Source organism: Alligator mississippiensis, chromosome 12, assembly GCF_030867095.1.
Source record: "Alligator mississippiensis isolate rAllMis1 chromosome 12, rAllMis1, whole genome shotgun sequence".
In the NCBI taxonomy this organism is placed as follows: domain Eukaryota; kingdom Metazoa; phylum Chordata; order Crocodylia; family Alligatoridae; genus Alligator; species Alligator mississippiensis.
The window spans coordinates 52,603,061-52,623,496 of NC_081835.1; the positions used below are offsets into that span (position 1 = coordinate 52,603,061).

General features: G+C 45.0%; 1 protein-coding gene across 6 annotated transcripts in view; it reads left to right on the forward strand.

Moving 5' to 3' along the window:
- COL27A1 (collagen type XXVII alpha 1 chain) overlaps window positions 1-20,436 on the forward strand; it is a 227,985-nt gene that overhangs the window by 114,373 nt on the left and 93,176 nt on the right. For 5 of the 6 annotated variants that reach the window (XM_059715547.1, XM_059715548.1, XM_059715551.1 and 2 more), the window contains exon 6: window positions 9,725-10,594. In XM_059715547.1, the coding sequence (XP_059571530.1) occupies window positions 9,725-10,594 (870 nt within the window). Of the gene's footprint in view, window positions 1-3,303; window positions 3,434-9,724; window positions 10,595-20,436 lie in introns of those variants that run through there. The other variant, XM_059715550.1, reaches the window with a different exon arrangement.

A 20,436-nucleotide genomic window follows, 5' to 3' on the forward strand; every position in this document is an offset into this window, starting at 1 on the left:
CGATGCCGGCCTATCACAGATGTGCTCCTTGATGATCTTCTCAAAGAGTTTCCCCAGGATTGAGGTAAGACTGACGGGCCTATAGTTGCCTGGGTCCTCCCTCCTCCCTTTCTTAAAGATGGGGACCACATTGGCTATCTTCCAATCATCTGGCACTTGGCCCGAGCACCACGAGCGCTCGTAAAGCTGTGCCAAAGGCCCAGCAATAACCCCTGCTAGCTCCCTCAACACCCTGGGGTGGAGAGCATCTGGACCTGCTGACTTGAACACGTCCAGCCCCTCCAGAAGCACTCTAACCCGGTCCTCCTCAACCTTAGGTCTTGAGGTGTTCCCCTCAAGTCCGTCTTGAAACACGGTGGGGGAGTCCTGGTCCCTGCACAAGAAAACAGAGGTGAAGAATTTGTTAAAGATGTCTGCCTTCTCCTCTGGCGTAACCACCAGATTGCCCAGTGTATCTTGCAGGACCCCACATTTCCCGGTGCCTTCTTCATCCTCCCTATATATTTGAAAAAGGACTTTTTATTATCTTTGATCTTGGACGCTAGTCCTAGCTCTATGTCTGCCTTAGCTTTCCTAACAGCCCCCCTACAGGCCTGAGCAGTGGAGGTATACTCTTCTTTGGAGATAGCACCCCCTTCCACCAGGTGTATGCCACCTTTTTGGCAACCAGGCATTCCCGGACTTCCTTGGTGAGCCAGGGAGGCTTTTGGGCACTCTTGCCCCCCTTGCTTTTTGTTGGGATTATCACCCCTTGGGCCCCGAGTATCGTCTCCTTAAGGAACGACCACTCATCTTGGGCACTGAGTTCCCGTGCCCTTGGGAACCCCAGCACCTCTCCCACCAATCTCCTCAACTCGTTGAAGATGGCCCTCTTGAGGTCTAGGGCTACCGCCTTGCTGCAGGCCCTTGACACTGCTTCTCTTTCTCTCAGGCCACCATTCATTTTCTTTCTTTCTTCCTCCCTGTTTCCTCCTTCTCAAGTGTTTTGTCCTTTAACAGCATGCAGAGGCATCCAGCTTGCAGGGAGTGAGAAGCCAGGAGGTCAGTAATTAGTAAGGGCTGTGCATTAATTCAGAATCTCAACAAACTGCAGTTATGGGCATCACCACATAGGGGAATAGGCTGGTGGTTCATTTTTTGCCTTCTCTTCCCAAACCCCTACTACTTCCTTGCACACACACATTTTACAGATTCTCACTGCTCAGGTTGGGTGAGATTGACAATAAAGGCCAGTTTTGCTTCCAATATGGCATTTGGCACTTCTTCAAATATGGTTTCTGCCAGTGCCAGATGAAAAGTGTTTTCAGTAGTTAAGGTGGTAGGCTGAGACTCTTTACACACAGAGCACTGACAGACATGCAAGTCCCTGCTCTAACTCATGGCACGTTGCATAAAGCGCCATGAATTAGAGTGACTCCCTCTGATCCAACAGATGTTGCTCTGTTGGGTGCTCTGTTGGGTGGGGTGGGGGTATCGAGCTCCACTTTGGAGCCCATCCAGTGGAGGACCCTGCCTGCAGCCACTCTCCCCTAGTCCTGCCCTCCCTCCCAGCTCTGATGCTGTCTGCAGGAAGGGAAGGGGAGGGGTCTAGCAGGGAGCTGTGGGCTGGGATTTTCCCAAACTGAGCTGGAAGCGGGGAGGGGCTGTGCGGGGGGAGGGAGGACTTGAGTGGGGAGGGAGGAGGCTCCAATCCACCTCCCTCCCCCACTTCAGCTCAGGTCAGGAAGACCCCAGCCTGAAGCTCCCTCCCCCTCCATTCTCCTCCCTCCCTTCCTGCAGGCAGTACCAGGGGTGGGGCTGGGCTGCATCAGCCTATCCCCGGTCATGCTGACAACTCAGCCTAGGGAACAGAAGTTCCCTAAAATGCTCCACTTTGAAGCACCTTCATCTGAACTCTCATTAGATGAGTCTTAATTTATCATGCAATTGGTCACTTTTAAAGTGCTCTTCAGCTGTACGCATGTGACGCAGCTCTAGAGTGCTTTCAGGGGCTGTGTGACAAATGTCACTTCTGTCAGCTCTCATAGGTTTAAATCCCCAAGCTACAGAATACTTCCTCTGTATGTAACCTCAAGGCTTAGTCACATAAGCACCTTTCTTATATCCCCTTCTCCACAGCTGCAGTTGAACCTATTGCTGCAGCATCAGAAGAAACGCATACATACCATGCAAGGGGCGCCACTCTTGCCCAAGCCCCACCTCTCATTGCATGTACAGCCCAGCTTCTCCTCACTACCTTAGCCTCTCATGAGCTGCCAGTTGGACAGCCCTGTCTTAAGAGAAGTAGTTTAAACCAATTGTGTCACGTATAGCCTGTGGGCTGGACACCTCTGATTCTTTATCAAAGTGATTATTTCAGACTTAAACCTCACAGGTAGTATTGTTTAATATAGGAAGATGGGAGAGTATTAGAGGTCCTGACTTTAAAATTTGTTGCAGGGGAGGGGAAACCAGTCAGGAGAAAGAGCAGAAATAATCTATGCAGTCACTCAAATTTTAGTGAATGCTTTATCTTCTGTATTCTCTTCTCTTCCTTGTCCCGACCCATGCCAGCTTTTGTTCCTTTGCAGCTAGATGGCCATGTGGCTATTTGAGTTTGATTTTAAGAACCAACCTTGGAAATATAGCCGACAGGGGTATTTCTGGAAAACAAGAATACCATGCCAGTGATGCTTTTGGTTGTATGGGATAGTGCACTACCAGAAAGTAGAATAACATTCATGGAGACTTCCACAGCAACCTTACTATGTCTCTCATCACGCATCAGGGTGTCTTGGGCACTTGAGCCAATTTGGATGAAGTTACTTGGCTAAGGATAATGAGGGAAAGATGAAGTGTCAGTTTAATAGGGGAAAAAGCAAAACTTCCTTGTTGTTTCTTGTTGTTGAAACGAATGGGTCTGTCATGACTTCCATTTGGGAGGTGGTAAAATAGACCCATGTTGGACACCATTGCTTTCTGTTCTGTTGAGGTAAAGTCTTTCTCCAGTCAAAACTGACCACATCCTTGCCACCGGATTCTTCTAAAATGTTGAGAGAGCCAGATCAGGCCAATGCCAAAGGGTGAAAAAAAAAAATCTTCCTTAACTGCTCTCTCCTTCAGTTTTTAAAAAAACAAAACAAATCAGCAATAGCTTTGCATTTAAAGGGGAAAAAAATCCATGATGTATGCTTGGATCGCAGCCACACCTGCTGTCTTTGCTTCTATTGAGAAAAACAAGAGCATTTGTGGGGACTAGCTTTGTGGTAGTAAAGTGGGCAGGGCTCTCTAACATCTCTGGAGTCTAATGCCGACTGCTCAGTGTAGCCTTTCCATTCCATGTGGTTGGTTTTGCACCAAGCACTCAGGCTGGCTGAACATGAGGAAGATGCTTGTGCTGAGCTGTCTGCTGCTGCATTTACAAGCAACTGGGGTTGCCTCTGGCTTTCCCAAGGTAAGGAGCTAGTCCGGAGTTCCTGCTAATCTCTCCCATGTGCATTTTACCATGGAGAGCATAGCTGTTAAGTCTTGCTTGTTGTAGCATTTGATGATTTATTCTCATTATTCAATCCTAGTTTCATTCAAAATATGAAAGGCTTTCTGTGCATGTACTTTCCTCTACTTATGCCCTTTAAATTGTTGACGTGTGCATGTGTATTCTTGAAGGCAAACTTGTTTTACCTCCCTAGATAATGCTGATATCAGGCTCTCTGAAGGTAAGTAATTGCTGCATTTAAATTGTTTTAAAATGTCCACAAAGAGGGTAATGATATGTTGGTTGGAGTTAAACAGCACGTAAGAGTGAAGGGAAATTTTGCCATATGTTTATCTTATGTTCATAAATCTTTTCAGGCAAGACAATCAGAGCGCCAGAATGACACGCAGTATATCTGCTCTTGATTTCAGAACTGAAATCTTCATTTAGTGAGCTGGGTAGTTACAGCTGCTGTTTATAACCAGACTTCTTTCTGAAGTTTGACATGAATGGATACCTTGCTCTTTTTCTGATGATATTTCACAGTGCTGTCAACTGCAATTTAGTTTATTCTTAAGACTTCATTTTAAAAATAGAGTGATTCCCCCTTTCCCTCTTTAGTTTGGCTCAAACTGGTTATTCTAGCTTGTTTCTCTGTTTATCCAGGCTTGGAAAAAAAGACTAGGGGTACGTATATGTGTGATATACTTAAATACCCTTTATTACAGTGCAGGATAGCAGGCAACAGATGGCAATATGTTACTGGCCTCCTTTTGTGTGGATTGCTGGAGTGCTGTATGTAGCAGCATGGAGTTAAGATATTGTTTAGACTATAGCAAAGCAGTGAATAGTGGATGCAGTACATTGCCATGGGGCAGCAATTGCTTGGCTACAGAGCTGGGGATTTTACTGCCTGCCATGTTCCAGTGTAATTTCTTCCTCATAAATTGTGTGCATCTAAATTTAGGAAGGCAAAAATTGTAGCCTGGAGAGTGGGCGCGATAACCAAGATTGAAGCAAGTTGCTAGCCTCTGCTTCAGTTGCTACAGATGTGTTAGGATTACAGCTTGCAGATAACAGCAGGTAGCCAGTGAGAACAAGTAACTTGAATGCAACCCTTTGTTATAAAAGCAAGAATAAAATGTTATATCAGCAAACTGGAAAATAAATGAGAAATAAGATGCACTAAACAATGCTTGCTCCAGTGAAAACTCCTGCACTCCTACAAGAGTTTCCCTGGAGGAGGTAGGAAGCCAGAGGCAGACTCTCAAGTGTTGTCTTGTCTTCTTACCCAGGGCTCCATGCTTTCTTTTATGCTCTCTCCTACTAATTTACTTATGCATTAGTTTGTGCTCTTTGACACTTTCTCACCTCACAAATCTTAAAAATACCTAAAATTTAAAAGGATATGTACTAAGAACATAATTGACTCATTAGCATTCAAGTCAGCAGGTTTTTGTGGCAAAGTGTGGTTAAAAATTGCAATGTTCAATATCTTTATTTTCCCCAAACTGTTCTAAAACTGAAAGAAATGCCTATTCTGTAAATGCATATAGCTTATCAGTGATCCTGGTTTTCTCTGTTTAAAAACTGTAAATTTTCTGCTACCCCCCCCCCCAATTCTCTGATTAAAACACCCAAAATCGGCGTTTTTCCATGATTATAATGAAATGCCACTCTCTGTCTGTCTGTCTGTCTGTCTGTTGAACACAATGTTTTATTGATATATTATCAATTTTAACGCAATTTGGAAGCCTACCAGTGCCTCAGTCATTATGATAAAATAAATTCTAAAGTCGTACATATTTTGATGTTTGATTTTGGTTTTTATATCGTAGAAAATCAGAGTTCCCCCTGCCCCTTTCGCTCACCAGGACGTGGATCCAGCTACGGCTTTCTCCCCTACTGTTTTGTGGAGCTGAGCAGCCCTGATATGCTGGTGGCCTGCCCTTGCTTTTGCCATTGCCCCTCACTCCTGACCCACAGTCCCTTGGCCCTGCCGATGCCCGTCACTTCCCACTCTACAGCCTGCCATCTCCCCAGCACTGCTGGTGCCCCTCACTCATGACCTGCAGCTCCCTGCCCCCTCAACCATGCCAGAGGGGGCTCCCAGCTGCCAGAGCTACAGGGCCAAGGCCAGGGCCCGCAGCCCCCGACTCCCACCCCCCAGCAATTCCTGAGTCCCGGCTGCTGCCTACAGGAGGTGGTGGCTGCTGCAACCGGAGCACCCCCCCACTGGTGCTGTGGGTGGCATGGCTGAAGTGGAGCCCATGGGTGTGGGGAGGATGTGGGTTGCCCACTGTGGACTTAGGGGTTCCCCACCCTGCTGCCCTCCCTTGCCTCTGCAACCCAGCATGCAGGACCCAGTACAGGAGGGTGGGGAGGCTTGGTGGTGCCACTGAGAGCCCCATACCAGCCACCCTGCCATGGCAAGATGTCCCCTGGCCACCAGACAGCAGCAGCAACAGCATGGAGCTGTATTCCCCACTGCTGCTGGGTGGGCAGGGGGTGCCTTGCCATGGAAGTGCAGCCAGCTTGGGACTACTGATGACAGCACAAAGCCTGCCCGCTTTGCTTTCTCTTCTGTGCCAAGTCCCACCCATTGGGCTGCAGAGGCCCCCGGGGGGAGGGCAGCAGAGTGGGGAACCCCCAAGCCCACAGTGGGCAGCCCACATCCACCCCCTCCGCACGCAAAAATCTGGGGGGCACTGTCTCCCCGATGCCCCTCTCATCAGCAGTGTGCACAGCACGGGGAGCTGCCACCCCCACTCCGCTCCACCATCCCCTGGACAAGCCACCTATGGTTCTGTCCAGCTTCCCCAGCGAGGCCCCGCAGTCCCGCCTGAGCCCCAAGCTCCATGCACCAGCCCAGCGTGACAGCACCCCCAGCCCTGCCTCCCTCCCTCCCTTGCCATGGGGCCTTAATCTGCCTTCCCCCCCGATAGGTGTACCTGGAGGGAGCTGTGGGAGCTGCTTTCCACACTGCCTGGCTGCCACGTGCATGTTGCACTCACATGCACATGATGCCCCCTACCTGATTGCCCTCCTCCCACTCCCCCCCAGCCCCAAGCAAACCCTTGCAGGCTGTAACTCTGCCAGCCTGCAAGGGGAAACTCACCGTTTCCTGCATTTTTTCTCCTTTAAAGGAGAGGAATCAGTGCTTTTCTCCCTAATATAGACAAATCCATATTTTTCTCCTTTGAAAGAGAAAAATCTGTGTTTTTCCACAACAAACAAAGAACCCAGATCCCTGCTTGTTATGACACCCTAGCTATTCATTTACCACCTTAGTGTTCATTTTATGACTAAATTTTAAATATTGGTCACCTTTACTAATTTAGCCTTATTTCAAATTAAGGTCTACTCGTGTTAAGCCTTTATTTGGCTAATATTTGGTCCCCTTTGTTTCCACCTTGCATTATAGCTTTTGCTGCCTCAGCTACTGTTACAAGTACTGTATTATATCTTTTACTACTACTATAATAGCATGTTTCAGGATAATAAATGGCTACAAAACCGAACTTGTTCTGTGTTCCCAGGAGCTATCTCAGTAGAAACATTCTCCCCCCTACTTACATTCATGTTGTATTTGTAGGGAACATTCAGGCATTTCTCGTGTGGTTTAATATTGTGGATGCATTTAGTGTTGGAGGGCATAAACATTGGAGCCATTCCAGTGAGGTCAGTGGAATTACACTAGGGTCAAAGAGGCATGAGGTGAGATTCGTATCCAGAATTAGAGGTAACCAGAACATATTAGGTGAAATAATTTTTAAGGGAAATGCTTTTTTGTTGAAACAAGAGCTTTTCACAGGCAAGAATCAATTTAGAGAAATTTTCCCACTCTAAATTTTGTGGGGGAGAATAGAAATGATCAAGATTTTCATGTTGACGCTTTCAAAACAAAGTATATTAACCTTCTGATTGAAATGGGGTTTTTCTTGGATATGAAAGCAGCTAATACTAATAGCGTAAAAATTGGACAATTGAAATTGATTGCTTCAAAACTTTCAAAATGTTTCAGTTCACCCAAGCCAACCATATTGGTGAAACTTCAGTGCATTCTCTTAAGCCAGGAAGTTGCCTTACCAGAGCGCTACTATGTTCACACCTCTTTGGAATAAAGAGACTCTAAAATAGGGTTTTAAAAAGGAGACAGGTGGGTATGATGTATGAATATGGCACCAAGCTTTTGGTTCTACTTTGATTTTTATCACCATTCTTCTGAGGTCATACCTGTTTGAACAGCTGTAGGAACGATAAATTCATGGGGAAGGAAGTCTGTTTTCCCTCTTATTCTTAAGCCCCAGCCCAGCCCCTTTCATGTATTAAAGGAGGAATTGTAGCTTCTAGAGGTTAATTTATGTTTCCCCTCCTTATTTTGCTGCTTGGCACACTTGTGTGAAAAAAAAAGCAGCCTTTCCAAATTAGAAAATCTTGTTACTTAGGACTTGGAAAGCAGTTGGACCAAATAGTAATAGTAGCCAGTTCTGTTTAAAAAAGCAAGTTCCTGGCAGATGCAATTAAATAGATGGGTTCAAACACATTTTGTTTGAGCAGCTAATGTTGTTTCCCTTCCGATTTAATGTTACAATAATATAAGCCATGCTCAGCCACTCTAGGCAAGTGTGGGCATTTGTCTTCTCTAATGATGGCTGTAAGATGACTTTTTATATTGTGGTAGTACAGAGGAGCTCCAATTCTGGAATAGGCGGACTCCATGCTGGGCCTTGTCCAAACGCTGAACAAAAAGAAAGTCCTTTCTAAAGCATTCGTAATCTCTATGTAACAGAGGAGACACTATATGGCTACACACCGGTGGGGAGAGAACAAGGATGGAACATCAGCTGTTCTTTCCAGAGGAGTGAGTCAACCTCGGGTAGTAGACACTGGTATGTCTACAATTGCGATTAAAGCTATTTGGCTTTCCTGCGCAGTAAATTTACTGTGCAGTAAACGCCTACACATGTAGATGGTGACTCTTTACTGCACAGTAGACTAGTCTACTGCACAATAAAGCATCTCGTATAAACATGGCCACTTAAGAGTGCTGAAAGGCCTAGGTTCAGACATCACTCTTGGCCCAATTTGAGTAAATTAAAATAACCCTGGTGTAAAATGGATTACACATTCTAATGCACTTAAATTAAGTGGAGTTTAGATTTAGATTGTAGATTTAGATTTTTCTTTCTTTCCAAGGAATTTTGTTAATGTGATATTTTCTTTCCCTTCCCTCACCAGCTTTCTGTAGGGGAAGAGCATGTGCCTGGTCTCCATCTCTGTTGTATGATAGCACTGCAAGAGCAGTTGCTAGTTGTGCTGTCCTAAAGGTGCTATTTAATATGATAGGCTAGGGTAGAATGAAGACTGCAGATTGCTGTGTTAAATTCATTCATTTGCCACTAGTGTCCAAGAAGTTATTCTTTCCCTTATCTTTCCATCTTCCTCTCTTTGTCCCAAAGGAGAATTGCTGCTTGAAGAGTTATTCCAGCTGTTATTATATGTGGGAGGAAGCGTTCAGAGTAGGGTCTGGTAGTTTACCAAATTGTCCTTGATTGAGACATACCTCTTTGTGAGTGCATAGAGGCCGCAAGGGAGCTTCTAAGTGCTTTGAAAGCAGTTTCTGCAAAGACTTTGGGGCCAGATTGTTCCCAGAGTCCCAAGTGCAACTTCCATGGATTTCTGTTAAATCTGCTTCCCCTAGGGTTGGATTTCCATCTTCAAAACTTCTGACCTCATTCCTTTTTCCCCTCTAATGTGGCATTCAAGTGTGTTTGTAGCTCTTGTTTTTACTCTTTAGTTTAGTTTGAGATTAATGCAAGAAGTGTTTGTATCTCACGCTGATGTGTATGGCCTAGAATATCACCAGAAAGAAGCTTTTGGGCCAGTGCTCTGGACAGTCTTGGTAATCTTTGAAAAATGTGTGAATTGATGATGAAAGGACCATGGGTCAGGTATCCCTAGTTAAGGATAATTTCCATATTCCTCTGAAATTAGGGTAAAATGAGTGCATCCCCTATATTAAACCACCCTGCAACAAACATAGATAAAACGAACAATTAATTACCCGCCTCACACCTGAGGTGTATCCGGTGCCTATCTCTTCATAGATCAAGAAGAAAAGGCCCTATGAGCTAATAAGCAGATGTTGTTTCTGGAATGGGTGGCAATAGGACATGTTTTCTAAGTACCTTGTGTCTTGACAGAGAATATCTTGCCCGATTAAAATTATGTAAAATTTCCTTTGTTCTCTTTTCCCCCTTCTTTCAGGGCTCAAATTTTACCAATCCAGACTTGACCTCAAGGCCAACACAGGTGTGGGAAGATCCACAAAAGAGCCAGAGCCCAGAATCCAGTGGAAGTGCCCTCACATCAGCCACTGCTACTAAGAGGCCCTTTGTCGAGGAGGAGGAGGATGAAGGAAATCTTTCTATTGAGGAGGAAGGCTTTGAGCTTTTGAACTACACATACAATAAAATCACAGGGCCTGGCAGGCCTGGAGTTGGTAGGAGCAACCTGAAGGAAGCAAGGAATACTAGTGAATCTCTTACCTCAGTTACCTCTGTTTCTCCCACTGCACCTGAAGATGCTCAGGTGGCCAATGAGGATTTGAATCTGCCTGCAGCCTCCATTAAAGTAAATAGATTGGCTTCTAAGAAACAGCATATCTTAAAAACCACAGATGAGAATATCACCACTGAAAAGCTGAAGGGAGACATGGGCATCTGGACCTCATTCTCACCCAGCAAACCTGTCGATACTATCGTAGACCTTGACAGGTCTTCTGCCTTCTCCAAAGTGTCTATAGAGGAAAGCGAGACAGCAGCCTCTTCGGGAAATATGCCCAGACTTCTTTCTTCCATCTCCCATGGGATGGTAGAGGTACCAGTGGGAAGAGGCATGCTGGAAAACCACTCCAAAGCTTCTGGAAGCCGCAAGGATGCTCTGAATCCACCCCAGACACCACTAGATGCCAGGCTGGTCCACACACGGTATAGAAAAAGGATTGTGCATCAAAGGACTACTGGGACTGACACAAAAGATGGTACCTCTGTAGACCGCGATCAGAGGACTGGTGACAGGCAATTGATTCGAGTGAAACCAGGACCCCCTGGGCCACGGGGACCACCAGGTTTGCCTGTAAGTGGAAAAGAGTGTGTGCATGTCAGGGTGGGCAGGTGGAGGGCTTTCGAGGGAATAATGAGGACAGTTCTTTATACAGTGGGCGGTATAGGCCTGGAATAAATAAAGCAGTGAAAAGTACATGGATTTGGGGAAAGAGAGGTAGAGATACTGGAAAGCTGTCTCCTGGGTTAGTATTTGGTGGGTTCAGGAGGCTTTCACCCCTTAGCCCATGGTCTGCTTTGCCATTACTCTACCTCCATCCATAATTACAGGAAGCAGCCAGTAATGCCAGGTAGAGTATTCTGCTGCAGCCCAGACACTCACCGTTTCCTTCCTTAAAGTCCCTCCCCCAGGCTGTGCTCACTCCACTTCAGAACAGCCAGGCCTGTAACCCTTGTGGCACCGTTTCTGGTAGATGCATGATCATGGAAGAGAGGATGCATATACAGCTCTGAGCAGAGGGAGTTAGTCTGGCTCTTGGGTACAAAGGAAGGGAAATGATGACTGCAAATTAGGGGGATGGGCAATGATTGCAGCAGGAGCTACTGCTGTTTCCTTGCTGTCTGAGAAGTGCTGGAGGCTCTGGCACATTCCTAAATATTTCTGAGCAGTTTCACATATTCCTAATGCTTGCTTTAGCCAAAGTGTTATTTGAGGTTTCCAGTAGCATAGAGTGAGCAAGTGTCCTGATGGTCAAGTGTCCTCCACTGACCCGTTAGTTGCAGGCCCCCTTGGTGCTTGGTAAATGGGGTCTTCCTTGTGTTCCAGCACCATAGCCCGGAGCACCTGCTGCCTGCTCTCCCCTCACTTTTTTTTCCCCTCTTTTTTTTCTCTTTCATTATTTATATTCACTATTCATCCAAAAAAAATATCTCCTAGTAGTACTGGTAGCAGTCAACATACATGTAATCTTAGCTCAGTTGGTGGATTACTATGGCCAGTAAAAGCTGGCTTGGACTGTCAATGTACAGGCGAAACCAAGAGTTTTGAGTTATATGCTTTTGATGTTAATAATATGAGTGCATCTAGTTTTTCTCTGCCAACAGCTGTTTTTCATGACTGTACATTTATTCAGATTTGAAGTAATTGTTATTAAACTGTCACCCTATACCCGGAGTTCCCACGCAATGGCATCACAACTCTGGGTGGCTTTCAAATGGTGACAGCTATATATGCTAAAAAAACCAAAATCATCGCAGTTGCTAAGTTCGTTCCACTCGGTCTGTCCTCCCCAGACAAAATTTATTGTATGAATGCTCATTAGGTGTTCATCACCATGGTTTCAGGCATCACTTTCTAAAGTTTAAATTTACATCTGTTAGCGTCCCCTCTGGAAGCCGTCTTCCTGCTACCTGCAAAAGTAAAATAGGGAAAAGAACAGATGTTAAGAATGCTGAATACATCGTAGCAGTTGCAGATCTTAGGATGTTTGACATCCCTCTTGCCTTTCCATCAAAAGAATGAAGAAAACGTGAGAAGAGAGTATTCGAGCTAGGATGGAAACAGTTTCCTATCCTGCAAACACTTTCTAGATTTTCTCTTGTTAGGGTGAACCCATAACGTTTCACAGAGTTGTCATGAGACGAGGATGCACCCAGAACAGAGTAGCCAGTAGGTTGAGGGAAGGGGGAGGGCATTCACCTGAGATATTGGAGACACAGGCTCAAGTCTCTGGTCTGAACAAGAAATGAAGGGGCTCGAAACCTCCCTTTCTGGTTCCCACAACACAGGTTACAATGAATGAGGTGTTTATTCCTGACCAACTCTAGAGAGCACAGAACAAAAGTATCAACCCCAGCTGGTCTGCGGGAGGCATGGCTTGGCCTAGGAAAACCCAGCATGGTTAAACCCAGCAAAAAAAAAAAAAATGCTGTGTTTTCTTCAAAATTGGTTTGAACAAAATTGATATTTTTCATTCAATTATTTTTTGGGGGAAATTGTTCCATATTTTGCTAATTCTAAAGATGAAAATATACCTGCCTTAGGTTACCCCTCCCACCTTCCTCTGAAGAAAGAGGAGGAAAAATTCACCAGAAAACTGAAAATGTTTTCCTTTGTAGGAAATGGAAACATCTACCTAAGTAAAACGTTTCCCTCAAAATGTCAGCCAGTTCTATCTCAGACTTATGGGTCAGAGCTACCCCAGTGCATATAGACATGCCCTGATGTCTTTTCATTCATCTGCTTAAAGCAGGAGTTGAGTTTTGGGCCAGTAATGTTTCACTCTTCTCCCTTTAGTGCAGCTAATATGTGCAGCACTTAATTTTGTCTTAAAGATGACAGCTTCTAAATGGAAAAATCAAATTTGGCTTTAAATCTGAGCTAGGGGCTTGGAGGTTCTTCAAGCAATTTTTGTAAATCCAAGATCTTGCTATTGAAAGCTGTCATTACCACTGCATGCAGGGGTTTCCCACTGCCCAGCTCTGCCAGGTTTGTTTTGTGCACAAACGACTCGGTGAAAAGTTATTAAAATGCTTTTGTGCTCACAGTGACTTCAGCAAAGAAGTGATGGGTTTTTCAGGTGTGTAAGTGTGTCCCAGAAGGCTTGAAATCAGGAAAACATTTTTCTTCAGAGTTGGCTGTAGGCCTATGCTATTGCTCAGGGCCCCACGCAATGTGCAGACCCCTGAGCGTGTGGCAGTAAATTCTGATGCTCCAAATATGTCTCTCTGCTGAACAAGGCACATTTATCCTTGCTGTAAATTTTCCAATTTGACCTAGTAGGTGGTGTTCAGCTCAGCCTGGCTCTCTGCTTCAGATTCTTGTGTGTCAATTTATCAGTTGCACAGTTGTCCATAGTGGTTTGCACAAAGCATCAAGATCAAATTCCTGGCAGCTGTTTGGCATGATGGGAGGGGAGAAGTGACTATTAGGCATGAAGGAGAAAGGGGTGATACAAAGCAAAGTTGCTAATTATTGCATTGCGTACATTGCATTAGCTTCTTTCTTATTAGTACAAGTGGCAGGTGTCACAAATGGAGAGACGGTGAAAAAGAGAAAGCTTTGGAGAAGGCAATGGAAATCGGGTATCACGTAGTTTAAAGCATTCCAGGTAGAGTGGGTAGCAAAGGAAGGCATGCGCCAAGCAGGGATATAGATCTCGGGTGAGGGAAGAGGAACAGGAACACTTGTAATTCTTACTCTCCTTTTACAGGCGTTCTTTTCTCTAGCCAGTAACAACTGGTGCAAGAAGACTGTTGAGACAGGCAGGGCTGGAGAAGCCAGCATCAGAGGGCTTCCTCACCTGGAAGGATGTTGAGTCAGAGAAGTGGTCAACACAGAGGAGAGAGAGGACTGGCAGCTGGATGGAAGTTGACTTCTTGTTGTGTAGACTTAGAGTTGGTCGGGACATTTGAACCAAGATATGCTGTTCTGTCCAAGTATTTTACAGAGAGGTAGTGGTTCCATAAAAGTTGGCAACCAAGCTTTTTTTTTTTTTTTTTGAGAGAAAGAGAATTGCATCAAAGGAGAGAGTGCAAGTTGTGTTTCTGAACCTGGCTTGGGATGTGGGAGGCTCAGGTTCAAGTCCTTCATCACTTCAACTCTGGAAGGGCAGGGCCTTGAGCTTAGGTCTTCCACAGGCCAGGCCAGTGCACTCTCTGTCCCCACTCCCCTCTTCCCAGTTCCACACATCCACTCTGGGAAAGTGTCCTGAAGTATTAAGGGAAGGGGAGGGAGTCCAGTGTGGATTGGAAGCAGGTTTCAAAATCTCAAAAGTCAGCGGCACTTGGGTTTTGGTTCTTGTCTCTTGAAAAGAGCACTGGAGAATTTGGGCAGTTAGGAGGGAAATGGAAACATTTGTCTTGCATTGCATCATAGAAATGCAGGGCTAGAAGGAACCTCAAAAGGTTAATTAGTCCATCCCCCCTGCACTGAGGCAGGTTCAAGAAGGGTCCTTGCAGCAGAGTGGAATGAGGGTGGCACATGGTAGGAACCGTTTTAAGTGTAGGTCTGTCATAAATTTTCACGTAGGTTTTTACTGCTTAATAATACTTGTAGAATTAGCATACAAATAGTGGAGGGATTGGATTAAGTGCCTTCTTTTTTTAAAAGTAGCTCAGTAGAGGAAAGCAGGGTTATGTTCACATTTGCAAAGAGGGGGAAGAAGGGAGGTGAAGAACAGGCCTGAGAGCTAATTAGCTGATAGCTCTGATTTGCATTTGGATTTAAAGTTTGTGCTATCATGGGAAAGGAGGTTGAGGCTTGTGAAAGCAGAAGTGTCTGAAACTCAGAATTTCCATTTTGCAGGACATGACAGGTTTTTTTAAATAATTTTCATTCTGAATAAGATACCCCCAAAAGTTCTGTTTGTACTATGTCGGTTGAGGGGAAAATGCAATTTGGTTTCAAAATGGAATTTTAATTTTCAAATATTTTTATTTTTTATCCTATAATGTTCAACAGTACTTAATGGGAGGGCATGTCATGTTATGCACTACTAGGGACACAGCATGGCATGCAGTACAAATAATAGTTGTGGAAAAGGCAAGAAACTAAACAAAAGTTTCATCTTGAAACTTCACATTTATTTTTTCTGAATGTATTTTTTTCAGAAAGGTCATTTTTGCTTCATTGTTTTTCACTGGCAGCATTTTCAAAATCAGTACTGTTTCATAAAAGAACAATTTCATTCAAATGTCATAGTTAAAAAAAGAAAAGCCTGTTTCTGGACTTATAGGATGCCAAAGAAAAGAAAAGGCAGCATTTTGAGAAATGAATGCTGCTTAGAAATCTTTCAGCGTCCTCTGTGTTTAACATTGAAAGAGGTGACTTTCATACCTGGCTGGTTTGTCATAGTCAACTAAGCAAGACATAAGGAGATGGGCTCCTTTGAGGCAGCAGAGAATAAGAAATTAATCCTCAAATTATTTGTATGTGGTGCTATAGCCTAAGCAATAGAGAGGGGCTTAGCAAGAAAAAGAGGACAGCATGACTAAAAATGTTAATTAGTGGGGGGTGTGCACAGATGCATGTACACCTGCCTGAAAAACTACATCTGAATGGTGTAAAGGTTGCTGATTTCCATGTCAAAGTAATACATCCAAAATTAAGGCTGATCAGGTTCATTAATCATTTTCTCTTTCATGTGTAGCACCCGTTTGGTTTCATTTAAGGGTTTTGTATAACCACTCATCACAGTGAATCCTAGGACCTTCCATGTAAAATCAAGAAACGGGTCTATAAAGGCTGATGTGTTCCCTTTCTGCAGTCAACACTCAACTGAGAACACACTTTTGTTTTCTTTGAAGGCAGGGTCAATATTGCTCAGGGTCTGGAAATTAAGGAAGCATTTTTTTGATCAGTCCTGACGGAAGGAGCCTATGGAAAAGTCTTTCAAATAAAGGCATCAGACTCTGGTTTCCTTTGAAAATGTTTTTTATCTGTAGATCATGTCCCCTTGACTTCTCCACAGTGCGAGGTGTGGAGGTGTTCTAGAGCAGGGCTGGCCAGGTGTTTTGACCTGTGGTTTTCTAAACCAGGGCTGTCCAACGTTGGAGTGGCACAATGCACAAGTCACAGGCCAGACTTCACACAGGCCGCAGGGGCTGCACGTGCTCCCCAGGACCTGTCCTGTGTAGGTCCCCTGCTGCGCAAGCAGTATGACCCACTCTCTCCCACCTACTGTGCAGGCCATCCCTCCCTGCCTGCTGCCATACAATCCTCATGTCTCCTGCCCCCACTATCATCTTGTGGGTGATTTCCCTCCCTCCCCGTCTCTGCTGCTGAATAAGCCTCCTGCCAACGCTGTTCCCTGGGCAGTGAGCTCACGAGGCCTCCTGCTGTGCTGTCCTAAACCTGTCCTTAATTATGTTTCAAATTAGGATCAAGTCATTAAGTGGCTGGAAGCAAGTGGTTGGATTTGAGCACAGACCTGATGTGTTAGAGCCATCTGGATGAGACAAGAAGCCAGATTCTGTACCAGTTTGGGCCTGTAACTTGCCTCCATGTTTAGTTGCATCTTTCTGGATAGATGAAGCACAGACTGTGCAATGCAAAAACTGATTTCAGGGGTAAGAACTGTATTGTTTTGGTTGGGTTTTCAGTTATGGCCCTTCACAGTGCAACTATCAGACCCGCTCAGTGTATATCAGCCTGTATAGTTGTCCTGCCATCAATTCATTGCACATATGCTCCATCTACTTGGAAAACCTTATGGCTCACATGGAGACACCAGACCCTGAAAATGCCCCAGTTACCTTGCAAAGCCCCAGAGAAGCTTCGCTTTAAGGGACAGGTATGATAACCAAGCGCATTACCCAAGAATAGGGGGAAAACTATATGCTCCAATTGATTTGGAAACACACCTCTGCTGTCTCCAAGCATCCAACCTATGCTAAGTTTGCAGTTCACATCCAGACTTTTGCAGTACTTCAGGAGGGGTTTTGACTTCTCATCTGCTTTGCATCAGTCATTGAATGAGGAGATTAGTGAGATGAAAGAAACATATGTGAGTAGAGGAAGTTGCAGTCCCTGATCTAGGTGGAGGATGGGCAACTCCAGTTGTCTGTGGGCATTCAGACACTTGGTCCAAATTTTACATATGGATGCACATGCACTGTCTCAAAGAGAGACAGTAGTGATTGCCTTTAAATCTACCTCCCCTTTCCCTACACATCCCTAAAACAAATTAACTAATATATTAGTAAAACAAAACCCTAAGTCCAAGCACAGTCTTTGTCCTCAAAATGGGAGAATACTGGGATGTCCATGAAGTGCATTATGGATTTTGCTGTTGCTACTGAATTTTGCATGGAAGGTGCTCTCTGATGATAGTCTAAAACAGAGATATGAAATTCTCATCTCAGCCACTGATGTGATGTATAATGTTCATTACATTGTTTCTCCTCTCTGTGTCTCTCTTCTCTCCCCCTCCACCACTGCCCTGCACCCCCCACCTCCACCCTTTATCTATGCTCTCTTTAGATTGCAAGCTTTGAGGGATTTCACAATGTGGCCTCCTATTCCTGCTTGAGGCATCAAAGTGATACTGCAACGCAAATTGTGATTAATACCGATGCTATACGTAAAGAAACTGGAAGCTGGCAGAATGAGATGCCCGAAGTCACTGAGTCTAGAATTAGAACCCGGGAGTCCTAGCTCCCAGCCGAGGGCTTTAACCCTGGAGTCAGGGGTGTAAATTGTACTGGCTTTCTTGCATATGTACTGGCCTCTGGCTGCCTTACTATTCCATCCAGGAAGAGCACAGACCATCTGCAGATGCTTCCTCAGCTTGACAAAGGGTATTTATACCTGAAAGCTAGCAAAGAAGAATTTTTCCAACTATTTGAGTTGGTCTAATAAAAGATATCCAATGAACCTTGTCTGTGTTAACCCTTAAATCACACTCCTCCTTCTGAGTGCATGTAGACATGTGAGGGATACTTCCCACAGCTGTGGGGACTCAGAAAGTGGCTGCTAGGACAAAGGAGAATTGTCCTTCTGGAGATGGAGCAAGTTCCCTCTCTCTCTCTTGCATGTTCAGTTGTCCTGTGTCTCCAGAGTGCCCTCACTGTCATTTCTTTTCTTTCCTGCTCTTGTATACTCTGACTTCTGCTTATTTCATTCCCAAGTCTTTGCTTCTAGGTTTGTACATTCCTGATTCCTTGAGTAAATGGAGCAACTCAAGTTTCTCTTTCTTTTGGGAAAATTGAGAAGTCCCTTAACTTCCATTTAATGATGCGCACAGTCTGACATTTGGGTTCTGAAGTCTCAGTCTGCAGCTGGTCATTGAACTGATAAAATTAAAAAGTGGTGGGGTCTGCTCCATCAGCTGGCAGATTTAGTGCCTTCAGCAAGGCAGTAGAGCACAGCCTGGTTTGTGGGCAGCGGTTGGTGCTTGTGCGGGAACCAAATTAACATGTGGTTTCCTATGCTAAGTGATGGTGAGGATACCCATAGCAGGTTACACCGAAGTCCGTCTGCCTGACCAGTCAAATTTAGCTCTGCTTATTTAAATTCACAAGCATGTTTTGTGGACTTAAGCTGAACTCTGATGTGGGAGCACGTGGCATTAGAGGGCAGCGTGTTCTCCTGAAGAGGAAAGGCAGAAGCACAGTTCTAGTTTTCCCTAAGGAGTTATCCATTGTTTCATGTCATGAGCAATTGCAATTGTGGGGCCAGTGTGAGAGATGAAGAAGCATGTTCCAGAGTGACACTACGTATGATTTGCAGAGAAAAGTATAAATTTTCTTTTTTAATAGATGCTTTGGATCAATTTTAATTTTCTATCCTGAAATGTTATAGCCATTTAGTCCATTTTTCCTGGCACACTAAACCCATTTTTTTTCCTGCTTGGAGTGATATAAACTTGAGAGGCATTTAGCTTTGAAGGGAAGAGAGATTTATGGTATAGAATTTTAGCTGATGCCTTAGTGACTCTTGCATTTCGCAGTAACTGCCAAATCTTCCTCTTTTTTTATCCCTCACAAATCAGGACTAATATGTATTTGTCTGCAGGTTGTCCGGCCAGAGATGGCATTTATATTGTGTATTTATGGAGATTATTCATTGATATGGGAGAGGAGATGCTGCTCTAACTAAGTCACTGTCCATCATAATGCAGAAAGACAGAGGATCTAAAATATAACAGCAGAGTGTGTAACATGGAACTATTAGGCAAAAGCATAGGGAAGGAATGATTTTTATGTGGATATACCAGCCCATTGTTATGACCTGAATATTATTAAAATTGCTATGTGTCTATTGTTTATATTTGGCTATACCTTAGGACCAGGGATCCGGGTTTTCAGTTTCCCACAGAAAAAAATGGAAAAAATGTGTATTTTTCCCTTTAACTGGGAAAAACGCGGATTTCTCATTTTAACGGAGAAATACATGGATTTTCCACTGTTGCAAAGAGCCCTCTGCAGGCTGGCAGAGTTTCAGCCTGTAAGGGGCTGTGGGGAGCAAGAGGAGGGCAGTCAGCAGGGCGTGCCATGTGGATGTGTGCACGTACACACGCATATGGCCACCAGGCAGCCTGGAGAGCAGCTTCCATAAGTAAGTCTGGCAGGAGGGGGAGCAGGAATTGAGGCCCCCATAGTGAGGGAGTGAGTTGGGCAGGGCTGGGGCTGTTGCTGCTGCCCAGCCAGGTGGTGCTTGAGGCTGCAATGGGTGGCCGCAGGGCCCTGGCGGGGAGTGGGACAGGGCTGCAGGTGGCTCATATGGGATGGGGGGGATGGGGCAGGCTCCCCACCACTGCATGCACTCCTGGCGGAGGCATGGGGGTCCTTTTCTGCAGAGCTGCTGCCCAGCCAGTCAGCCCCCAGGCTGTACCAGTGCATGGGATTGTTCTGTCCTAAGTGCAGAACTTTGCACTTGTCCTTGTTAAACCTCATGAGATTTCTTTTGACCCAATCCTCCAATTTGTCTAAGCAACTCTGAATCCTAGCTCTCCCCTCCAGCATATCTATTACTCCTCTAGCTTGGTGTCACCTGCAAACTTGCTGAGGGTGCACTCCATCCCATCTTCCAGGTCATTGATGAAGACATTGAACAAAACCAGCCCCAGGACTCACCCCTGGGGCACTCCACTTGATACTGGCTGCCAACTAAACACTGAGCCATGATTACTGCTCTCTGAGCTCAGATCTTCAGCCAGTTTTCTATCCACTTTACAGTCCATTCATCCAGCCTGTACTTCCTTAGCTTCCCTGCAAGAATGTTGTGGGAGACAGCATCAAAAGCCTTGCTAAAATGAAGGTACACCACATCCACTGGTCTCCCCATGTCCACAGAGCCAGTCATCTAATCACAGAAGGCAATCAAGTTGGTCAGGCATGACTTGCCCTTGATGAATCCATGCTGACTGTTCCTAATCACCTTCTTCTTCTCCAAGTGCTTCAAAATGGATTCCT